At 48.8% G+C, this 11,156-nt stretch overlaps 1 protein-coding gene across 1 annotated transcript; it reads right to left on the bottom strand.

Annotated features, from left to right (window-relative positions):
• Window positions 1-2,150: 2,150 nt before the first annotated feature.
• On the bottom strand, window positions 2,151-8,564 carry LOC101592646 (speedy protein E4-like). Its single transcript, XM_004629687.1, has 6 exons — window positions 8,510-8,564; window positions 5,697-6,266; window positions 5,022-5,080; window positions 4,379-4,464; window positions 2,376-2,544; window positions 2,151-2,225 (listed from the first exon to the last, which is right to left on the bottom strand). The coding sequence occupies exons 1-6, from the start codon at window positions 8,562-8,564 to the stop codon at window positions 2,151-2,153; spliced, it is 1,014 nt and encodes a 337-aa protein (XP_004629744.1).
• Window positions 8,565-11,156: the final 2,592 nt, after the last annotated feature.

Genomic DNA, 11,156 nt, shown 5'->3' with positions numbered 1-11,156 from the left:
ACATCGCCACTTCTTTTCAGATGTTCCCATTTTCCTATGATGTAAATCAGGCATTTAGGTTATGAAAACGAATCCCCTATAAGACTGAAATGGTCAAAGGACGCCTGGGCCTGTGTGCTTCCTCCTCGCCTGGGCCGTTCCTGGCCAGTGTTCCTTGTTCAGAGGCCTTTCCTTCATTTAGGATTTAGGGTGATCTTCCACAGACGTCACTTCCTTCTTCTGCCTGGCTTTTCTACTTCGATTTCTTCCCCTCACTACCCCTTTAGATCTGTAGACTACAATCTGCTGCCTTTTGTATGTTTGTTTGCCATACTGAGAAAACAAGACTTCCTTTCACAGTGAAAGAACTTAGTGAAATAACCACAGCTCCACTGGGAGAAAATGTCACCAGAAGAAAAACAAGCAATTGAGATTGACAGGAAAACACACACAGAAGCACACACACAGAAGGCAGTTCATCTTTATTTTTTATCCGCAAGCAGTTCACAGTCCTGTCCTCTGTGGTACACACGGAATACACACATTTCCGTTACCACCCACTGCTCCTTTGTGTGTCAGGTTCAGGAGCCAAGCCACTCAATATGCGTATTTACAAGAGTTTGAGAGCACTAACCCTCGGCTGTGAGTATAATGCTGGTGTAACTATAATCGTTAAGATATAAACCTTTCTAAAAGACTGAGTATTTATGCTCATCTGTCTATTAAATACCTATCGAAACACTATTAAAAATAGAACGACAACTGTACATATTACATAAATTATAATAATGTAATGTGTAATATTATACAGCAGATATACATAGTACTATCTCTGTAGGCAAAACACCTACAATTAATGGGTTTGTATTATACATTAGAGAAATCTGTGATGGACCTATCCCCGTATCTTAAGCATTCCCTCCCAATGTGAGACTCTACAGGTCATCTTCAATTGCTATCAGAAGTATGGGAAACCAAATACATAAAAATAACAGATGTCCAACTTCTAATTCAAGGGCAACTTGAACAAAGAATGTAGAATTTGCAGGGCGCCAGAGAAAAATTTGTTCCTTCTGGTTCCCCCACTGGGTTCCAGCTCTGGGGAGAATGCTGTGGGGGATTCTATTTCATTACTCCCATGAGCTGGCGATCTGGAAGGAAGAGAGGAGACAATGTCAGACTTCATGGGGACAATTTTCTAGATGACAAGATCACCTTAGTGCTTTCCACGCACATAACATCTGGACTTCCGTCTGTGATACCAGTACCACTAATACACCAGCATCATGACTGCAGCCTGACCCTGAGCCCCAGGGTCTCATAAAAGAAGCTCAGTCCTAAATGTGGCTACTTGTACGGGATTTAAAACAACTCTTTGCTTATTCCTCTACCCAAACCCATACTGTAATGTGTCTATTGTAAGGTTACCCTGAACCTAGTATTCGTTAGCTTTTCATCATTCTGACAAACATCCATGGCCTAATACTTGAGGAGGAGATGTGTAAGCACTGGAGAGGAGAGATTTGTGCACAAGTGGAAAGATGGGCTAGGAAACCTCCAGTGCACTCGAGTGTAAAGGGTGCATCCTGTGCAGCCTGGGATGTACATGCAGTCAGGGGTAATTCCCTGCCCTTGCTGCGCAGGCAGCCTGTTCCATCGCTAGCTTCTCATGAAACATGCATTTGTTATAAATGAATTCCTTTTTTTGCTATCCCTGAAGGACAAAAGGCCTTGTATAAATGAAAAAAGGCAGCAGTACAACTCTGTAGGGAAATGGAAATTTATGGCTAGTACATAGACATCCATTCAGAACAAACGAATCGACATCTCATGCACTGATCGGGACCCATTTGCTCTGATAGGAAGGATGTCTACCAAATCTGTACCTCACAAACAATGTACTGTCTGTGAGGTCTGGCTGAACAGTGTCCCAGCACACAGCTCATGTCTCCCAGATCATGTGTCTGCTTGCCATGCTGGTTGATGGCTCTGGGGGGTGGGGGCAGGGAGAGGCCAACTTTGGACTTGGGCCTGGGCTGGTTCCTGATGTGTAGATGGTGGTGGGTGGGGGATCATGAGAGGAGCCTCCCGTGGGCTCCCTGCATTCCCTATATAAGTAACAACACTGCTGTCTGAACCTTGGAACACTTACCTTCTTGGGGTCACTATCCTCAGGGCTTCAGGGTCCCCTGAATAAGGGTGCGATCTCGGCCCCACACCCAGAGCGCAGGATCATAAGCTTGGATCTGGAAAGAAAAGCAGCCCGAGTGGATGAGGAGTGGCAGTGACACCATCCCCGTGGCCAGCCTCCAGCTCCTCCTGGTCACCTATCCCCAGACTCCCCTGTGCCCCTCTGACCCAATCCATCCTGTCCCTGTCAGCGCAGTCTCACCCACCTCCTCACACTCCTCTTTTGTCACCCTGAGGTGCCAGCCTATGCAACAGATGAACTGGTAGCGTAGCTTCTGAAACTGGGCAATCTTTTTGAAAGTCCAGTCATAGAGAAACAGTAAGATGCCTAGTTTCTGATCTTGGTCATCTTCCTCCATGTCATTGGCCAGGTATCTGGGAAAGAAAGCAATTTTCTGGTCAGGGCACAACCAGGAAGGAACTGAGCCCTGGGTCGGCTTCCAGGGAGGATAGGCAGGTCCCCTTTAGCTCACAATATCATCAGCTCAGTCCAGCATTCCTGAGGACTAGGCCTGAGTGCAGAGGCATAGGCTTCAAGGTCCTTCTGATGGTGTCTCCCACATGAGGATGAGGGACCCCTATGTAGAGCCTGAATAGCCTCCTGGCCCTGTCACCAAGGAAGTTGACACCACCATCTTCCCACCTCCATCCTTTCCTTTCCTTGCAGCTCGTTCTCGTGCACACACCTGCCTCCTGATCCCAAGGGGAGCACCGGCACAAAGTGACCTTGGTATGTTTCTGTGCTCTGCTCTCCTTCCCAGGGGCCAGCAGAGGGATGGGCTCAGGGTGAATTCTACCAGCAAGTTTGACATGTCCTGCCCATGGCTAAGATCCCTGGCAGAGGATGCACCAAGGAAGGTTTTGTGGAAGGAAGGAAGAAAGAAAGGAAGGAAGGCAGGAAGGCAGGAAGGCAGGCAGGCCAGCTCCAGGTATAGACAAAGGCTACGCAGAGCACCTGGTGAACTCAGTGCCACAACAGAAGCACTCACTGATTGACAAGGACTGAGCCAGCTGTTTGAAGAACATTCAAGACCCAGCTCTCAGCAGCTGTCTCCCTGAAGGCAGTTTGGTAAAAGGAAGGCAGAGGAGGAGCAGGAGTCCAGTGTCCTTCAGTGGGAACTTGAGGACAGCACTGCTGGAATGCAGAGGTGCCAGACCAATGCTGACAGTGTGGGGTCTCACTTAGTTTGCAGCACTGGGACTGAGTGCAGGTTTTCATCGCTGACTGACATCCTCATCCCTTTTTGAAAGCTTTCGTTTGGAAGCAGGATCCTGCATCTTCCTAAGTTGCAGGCCTGGCATTCTCCTTCCTCAGTCTCCCAGAGTGCATTGATTATGGGAGTGCATGGCCACACCCAGCTTTGCTTTTGAGGTAGATTCTCACTGAGTTGCCCTTGCTCATGAATCTTGGCTTGAACCCCTGGAGCCGAGACATCCTCCACCCCTTCAGCCTCCTGAATGGCTGCGTATAAAATTGTGCACCACCACAGCCATGGAAGTTTGGATGTTTCGGAGGTGCACAATTTTTACCCAGGTTCAAAGTATGAAGATGAGGACAGAAACCAGGAGATAAAGACAAGGAGGAGGGTATTTGGTAGGAGCAGTGAAAGAAAGGAAGGGAATAGGAAATGCTGACCTCGCTTGGGTGGAGAGATTGTAGGGTGGGTGGATTCTAGGCGGGATCTCTAGCCTGGGTGTGAATGAAGTACTCAGTGATGTAGTCACCAGGAGGCTAGTGAGCTGTGGGCCCATCTCTGAAGGCTGACCAGGCAACACAAAGCCTACTCCTGGCTCCCTGGCTTGTGCAGACTTGTGAGAGACCCTGGCAGGGTGTATGGTACACTCAGTGTGTGCCTGTGAGAACAGCATGTATTGGGTGTGGGTCTTGGAAACCCAGAGGAGGGGACAAAAACACATTTGGTATTGCTAAGGAAAGAGATTCTAGGAGGGTCAAAAATGGCTGCCCTCAGGCCTGAGGGCTAAGGCCCACCAGAGAGTTCTTCCCACATCTGTTGTCTGGATCTCTGTTTCCCCAGGTGGCATCCTCTAACCAACAGGAGCGTAGACTGCAAGTTTTCTAAGTATTGGAATACCGAAGGGTGATGGCCCTGTTCTACAGATTCTGCAGTACAGAGGCCAGGTGAGGGTCTCTTCCTCACCCTTGGGGGCTCACTGTGGCCTGGGTAGAGCAGGGAGGCATGGTACTCACAGTGCTAAGAAGAAGTGGATCCTCCGGTACTGGCAGGGGAAGAGGCTGGCCCTGCTGAAGTAGGCGATGACCATGGCCAGGAGGTTCTGCGGGGAGAGAGAGGACAGTCAGAGAGCAGGTACAGCAAGAAGGATGCTGGGACACTGATTGGGAGGAAAGGCCCCATCAGAGAAGAGACCCCAGTGTTGGGTGACCTAGTCATTCAGGGGAAATCAGGGGTCAGTGATTGTTTGCAAATGAGAACAGTCAGGAGAAGGAAGGCCATGATGCCCAGGATGTCACCTTGGGCATAGGGGCACTGAGGTCACATGGATCAGTGGGATTTGCTTTAAATTAAAGCAAATGGGTTCCTTGAGAGCTGAGGAGAGGAACCAGGAGATACCTACAGCCCCAGCTAGAGAAGCCATATGCAGGGAGACGTGGCCTGGTCTCAGTTCACAGAGGACCCAGGCAGGGCAGCATGCTATACCCGTGTAGTCTCCAGGCTCAGGCAGGCCCAGAAGGGAGATGGTGCTGAGTCCTAAGGGGGCTCAAGGGTGGAGGTTGAGTGGGTGGGGGGAGCTCCCAGCAGGGACCAGGAATTGGAACCCTGCCCTCCCTTGGCTGTGCCACAAAGAGCCCAGCTAGGGAAAAAAGACCTCACCTTGTCAGAAGCTCTCAGGTCTTTGTCCCAGGCCAGGAATTTCTTGATGACTGGATCCTCTGTGAAGAGAACAGTGTTAGACTCTCACCTGGCAAGGGAGGCCCAGGATGTGGGAATATAGGGAGAAAAACACAGCTGCCTGCAAAAGGTTCTTGCTGAACTCTGGGTCAGGCAGACGGGAAGAGAAAGAACACTGAATGGGCAGGGCCAGGGGCACATCCTGGGAATCTGAGAGAAGCACCAGAAGGAGGGCCTGGGTAGCAGTGACCATCTGCCTCCTTAGCACCTGGGAGGAGGCCAAGGTGGCCTCTCATGACATATGAATGCTACACTTCAGACATCAGAGGCATCCTGATCCTTTGTTTGTGTGATGGTCACAGTGCTATGACAAGGAACTCATCCCTCCTCAAGCACTGCATCCACTTCCGTTAGGAAGTGAGCCGTTCCTCCATGCCAGGTGGGCTGGTTTGAGCTATGCTTTGTCATCAAGTGGGAACGTGTTCTGAGGACTGCATCATCTCTGTCACTGTGTGTCCCTGGGGAAGGATGACCCTGGAATCCTCCCAGAATGGCCAGCTCAGGGCTCTGTGTGCTCCTTTCCACAAGTGAAGGAAGGGACTGCAAGTGTCTTACATTCCTAGGAACCATGTGGGATGTGCTATGCGGTCTCCTTACCCAGCAGCCTGGTGAAGGCAGCGTGGTGCTCAGGCAGCACCGAGAACAGGTGCTTCCTCTTCATCTTCTTCTTGAGACCACAGGCCTTCTTCTCCATGACACTCATGTGAGTAAAAGGCCCAGGGCATAGCCTTTGTGATGATTCTTGCTGCTCCTTTTCCATCAGGGAAAGATACTCTCTCCACCTCTTGCGAGGGGGGAGCCTGATATCTTTCTGAAGGGCTACATCAGAGCACCAGGGCCCTCCTCTTTTCTCTTCTTCTGGGGCCTCTGATGAGCACTCCCACTTCCTCTTGTGATGAAAGGATGGAGGTGAGAGACTGGGGCTTTTCTTCGGGTCTGAGGCAGCAGCCCCCTGGTGATCCTCCTGTTCTAACTCTGATTCTGAAGAGGAGGCATCTTTCTGCTCCTGGGCAGGCAACTGCAGCAGGACGGAGGGCAGCAGCCTAGGGCCTCCATAGATGGAACTCCCCGGGTCCTCCTGCAACTGCTCCCCAGACTCTGAGGAGCAATCTCTCTTCCTATCCTGAAGAGAGGTCCAAGTCAGGAAACTGGGTGCTACCAAGAGACCTGAGGAAAGAAACCCAGGTTCAGTGTGAAGCATCTGTCTTTGGAATTCAGCCTTAGACCATGTGTTCTGGCTTGTGTCTAGGTGTCCCCCAAAACCTCATGTGGTCATACATCTTGGGAAGATTTGAAAATGCATGGATTGGGGTGTGTGAATGTTGATTAAGGCCATGATATTGGGATGATGGGTGTCCCACCCTGGGTGTGGGTGGCACTGATCAATCAATAGGTTTCTAGACTGGATAGAATATAGAAAAAGACTTGCTATTGTGACTGCTCTTGCTTGCCTGGTGCTACTTTCTGCCTGCTTCCCAGGCAGGTGCCCCTCTGCCATACCACCCTTCCTGGGAGCCAGCTGATGACCTGAACCTTTCTTTAACTTTAGATGCCAGATACTTGTCTCAGCAACTATCTTACCCCAACTCCCTCCTTGCAAATAACCCCCAAACTTCTTCCACAGTTGTCTCCTCCAAAGTCCTGCTGATCGCCATCTGCCACTGTCCCCTCACCCTGTACCTACAAAGTGTTCCTGATGCAGACCCTTTCCCTTAGTGAGGGAGGCACTCTGCTGAGCCAGATCTTCTCCTGTTTATTCTTGGATCTCATCTCCTGACCCCTTTCCAGCTCTGCAGCTTTTCTATCCATTGACCATCCTGTTGCCTGTCTTTTCTTTCTTCCATCTCTGCCTTTCTGAGCCCCTCCCTCCTTGTTCTGTGGCCCTTCCTCCCTACCACTCATCTTCTCAGTCCTCTTCTGTCCCCAGCCACCTCACCTGATGGCCCTGGGATCTTATCAACCACCACCATCACCTCAGGGTATAGGCCAGGAGAGACAGGCTGGAAACTCTGGTCCTCACACTGGGAGGATGGCTGACAGTGGCCATGAGTTCTCCCAAACTCCACCTTCCCCTCTACAAAATACTGATCTGCCCATACCCTGCTTCTGTAATTCAATGGAACCTAAGCCACTGCCTCTTCTCTGGGAGGACTTGCAGCCATTACCCCTGGGCTGCTAATCCCCAGGGGCTTTGAACCTTCTCATCACGGAGGTAGGAAGCCTGAGGTGATTGGGCCCTCCAGCTTAGCAGCCAGTTTGATGGAAAATGCACCTAAGTGCCAGACTGTACATCTCCTGCCACAGACTCCAGCTATGTCCATCATCCTAGTGTCCCCCAGGGCCTGTAGCTTCCCATATCTCCTCTCCTTAGCCAATGCCCCATGATGTCCCCTGTTAACTGTAAACACGTGTAGTCCTCCTACCATCTGTGCTTTTCCCCGCTTCGAGCATAGACTGGTGGAAGAGATAGCAGAGTCAGCAGGTTATTAAGGGAGGGCAGGAACAATAGGGCCCCATGAGCAGGATGTGAGTGTGGACAAAGATGCCAGCAGCAGTGAATTTCTGAGTGGAAAATTGCAATGAAAACACTCAGTTCAGCCAAACTTTTCTACCCAATGTTCATTGCCCCTTTCTACATTTAGGACTCTACACTTGAGACACATCCTCCTGGTTCAGGTACCTTTGAGTTGAAGAGACTTCTCGTGTGGGCCAAGCATGGTTGAGCACACCTTGAATTCCAGTAATTGGGGGGCTGAATCAAGAGGATTGCTGTAAGTTTGAAATCTGGACTTCGTGAGACCCTGTCTCAAGGAAAAAAATATGAGTTTATTAGTCATTGCTTACTAGATAAACAGATTTGATGCAAAATATATAAATATATAAGAATTCATAAGATTGACTTACAATGGCAGCTTAGAATCAAGGGCCTGTCTGCATGCTGAAGATGGGAAGGATCCAAGTGAAGGCCTGGGGCTTAGTCCAGTGTCTCACAGAAGTCTGTATGGGGAGGTGGAGACTCTGCAGTGAAAGCCAGGAGGCAATTGGAGCTCTGCACAGGGGAAAGCTTTTGTACCATTCAGAAGCCAGTCCTCCCTAGGGTGGATGACAGCTCCTCCTAGGGTGTGTCTTCCACACCCACAATTATGCTAATCCAATGTAGCTGCGCTCTTCTTACTAAAGTTGACACAGTGAGGGTGTGAGTGACAGCAACCAATAGGCTTGTTGCCTGAGTGCAATAAAAGGGAAAGGAAGGTGGAACACTCCCATCTGCTTATTTGAAGGCACTCTGGTCTTCACCTTCACCTTCAGTGTCATCTCCTAGCTCTGTCAGTGGCCTTTTAAAGCCAATCTTTCTTCTTTTCTTTTGAGACAAGTTCTCACTATGTATCCCAGGCTGGATTTAAACTCACTGGGACCATTCTGCTTCTCAGTCTCTTGAGTGTTGGGACTATAGGTATGAGCCATCATGCCTGGATAATCCAATCTTGTAAATCTTAATATGCTTGTCTGTTATGGTTTGTGTTTTGTTGTACCTCATGCAGGCATTGGGCAGCTTTTAGAGTTGGTGATTAACTCATGATCCAATGCTGGGATTATGGGTGTGGGTGCTACCTCCACCCAGGATGGATAATCTGAATACAATGTAAGGAGGGGAGAGAGGCTTGCTGGTGGCTGCATCTCCTGCTCCTCCCTTTGCTCTTTGCTGTCTTCCACTGAATGGCTGTCCTCTGCCATGTGCCACTCTGCCTTGGAGCCAGCCTATGAACTGAAACCTCCACTAACTGGGAGTTAAATAAACCTTTCCTTCCTTAATTTGGGGTGTTGGGTATTTTGTCCCAGTAACAAGAGAAAAGTAACCAAGACATTATCTATCTTCCATTAAATCTGTTTCTTTACTAGGCATCAACTGATACAGATTTGGATACTGGAAATGGATCTAGAGAAACAATTTAAAGATGAAATTCATGGCCTGAGTGGTTCCTTGAGTTTGCTCTCTAATTTAATGAGACCTAAAAATGCCATGGTCTCTCCTTGTGATACTGTGGGAAATTCTGAAAGTCATTAGTGTGAACTGTTTAAATGAATATGCAAGGGCCCCCAAATAGCTCAGTGGATTAAAGCGCCTGCTAGAGCAGGCACAGGGACGGGGCCTAGATCCCCAGTGTGCCATGCTGGCCCCACTCCTGGGGCATGCTGAGATGTGATTGAGACTGGGTATGGTGGCCCACACCCATAATCCCAGCTCTTGGGAGGCTGAAAACAGGAGGATCACTACGAGTCCAATCTGGGTAATGAGACCCTGTAGACCCTGTACTAAATACATAAAAAAAGAAGAAAAAATATGTAGTGTAACCCATTGAATTATCATAATCCACCACTTTTGAGATTAAGGAAGTTAGGGCTCCTCATATGATAGTTTTGAATATGTTTGGTAGAGTGGGAAATATAACTATGCTGGCTGGTTGCTCTTAGCATCTCTGGAAAACTAGAGAAGAAAAACAATGAGCTCAAAACATCCATAGAAAATCTATAGTCTTCTGTGAAAATATATTTAAAAAAGGAACCTTCTCCATTTTAGCTGGGAGTGTAGACTGTTGCATGCATTGTGGAAATCACTGTCTCAGCCTCCCCAGTGCTGGGATTACAGGTACCATCATACCTGGTTTTGGGGTGGCATGGCCTGTGATGTCAGGGGTCGAACTTGGGTCCTTGCACTTGCCAGACAGGCGCTTAGATCACTGAGCTAGCTCCCCAGCTCCAGGGATGGAATTTTATGGCTTGTGTTTAGATGTTTCCCCCAAAGCCTCATCTGCTTGTATCTGGGCTTTTTCAGAGGTGGCTGGATCTAGATAGAGTGTGTGATCGATTCGTGGTGACTACTGGCGAGAGAAGAAACCTCCTGGGGTGAAATTGGGCCACTGCGGGTTAACTGTACAGCTAGGATCCCTAAGAACTTTGGTGGTTATGACCACAGATATGTACAGGTACAGCCATAATGTTACGTCAGCAGGACGTAATGGCCCTGGAAACTCCTAGGGTCCCCTCAGACTCACAGTGATCCTCCTGCCTCAGCCTACTTAACACTGGGATTATAGGCTTGTACCATCTTGCCTGGTCTATTTGCCTTTCATGGTCCTTTTTTCCCTTATTTCGGAGACAGGGTCTCATTGTATAGTTCAGACTGGCCTTTGACTCACTCTGTAGCTTGGGCTGGCCTCAAATTTACAGTGATCCTCCTGATTCAGCCTCTCAATCAAGGTCATTTTGACTTTGGTAAACAGCAATAAGTTACATAGTATCAGAGCTGGTGAATAAGGCTTCTTTCTTTCTTTCTTTCTTTCTTTCTTTCTTTCTTCTTTCTTTTGCTTCCTTCCTTCCTTCCTTCCTTCCTTCCTTCCTTCCTTCCTTCCTTCCTTCCTTCCTTCCTTTCTTCCTTCCTTCCCTCCTTCCTTCCTTCCTTCTTTTCTTGTCAGGATTCAGCTTCCCAGGCACCTTGCCCCAAATACTCTCCCTCTTGGTTTCCCAGGCACCCTGCCCCCAAACTCTCTCCCCTTTAGCCCCATGCAGAGCCAAACCCCAAACTGCAGAACAGGTCCACCTGACTTTGACCTGGGCAAGCAACCACGAAACTCTTCTTTGTTAACATTAAAAGTCCCCCAAAGACCAGGTAGCCTGCCAAGATTAGCTCTCCCTCAGCTGTTCCAGCCCATGATCACCCTCCCTAAAAGATCCTATACATTCTCCTGTCTCCCCTTTATTCACTGCTGTCTTGGTCCACTAGACAGCCATCCTGCTTGATGCCCCCAATAAATCTTCTACTCATGTCAGAATGCCTGGCCTGGTTGATCGCGTGGGTTTGTACCTAACATACTCTTTCTTTCTTTCTTTCTTTCTTTCTTTCTTTCTTTCTTTCTTTCTTTCTTTCTTTCTTTCTTTCTTTCTTCCTTCCTTCCTTCCTTCCTTCCTTTCTTCCTTCCTTCCTTCCTTCCTTCTTTCCTTCTTTCCTTCTTTCCTTCCCTTTTCCTTCCTTCCTTCCTTCCTTCCTTCCTTCCTTCC

Source organism: Octodon degus, unplaced genomic scaffold (assembly GCF_000260255.1).
Source record: "Octodon degus isolate 3935 unplaced genomic scaffold, OctDeg1.0 scaffold00031, whole genome shotgun sequence".
Taxonomy (NCBI): Eukaryota; Metazoa; Chordata; class Mammalia; order Rodentia; family Octodontidae; genus Octodon; species Octodon degus.
This window is presented reverse-complemented; position numbering and strand designations above follow the sequence as displayed.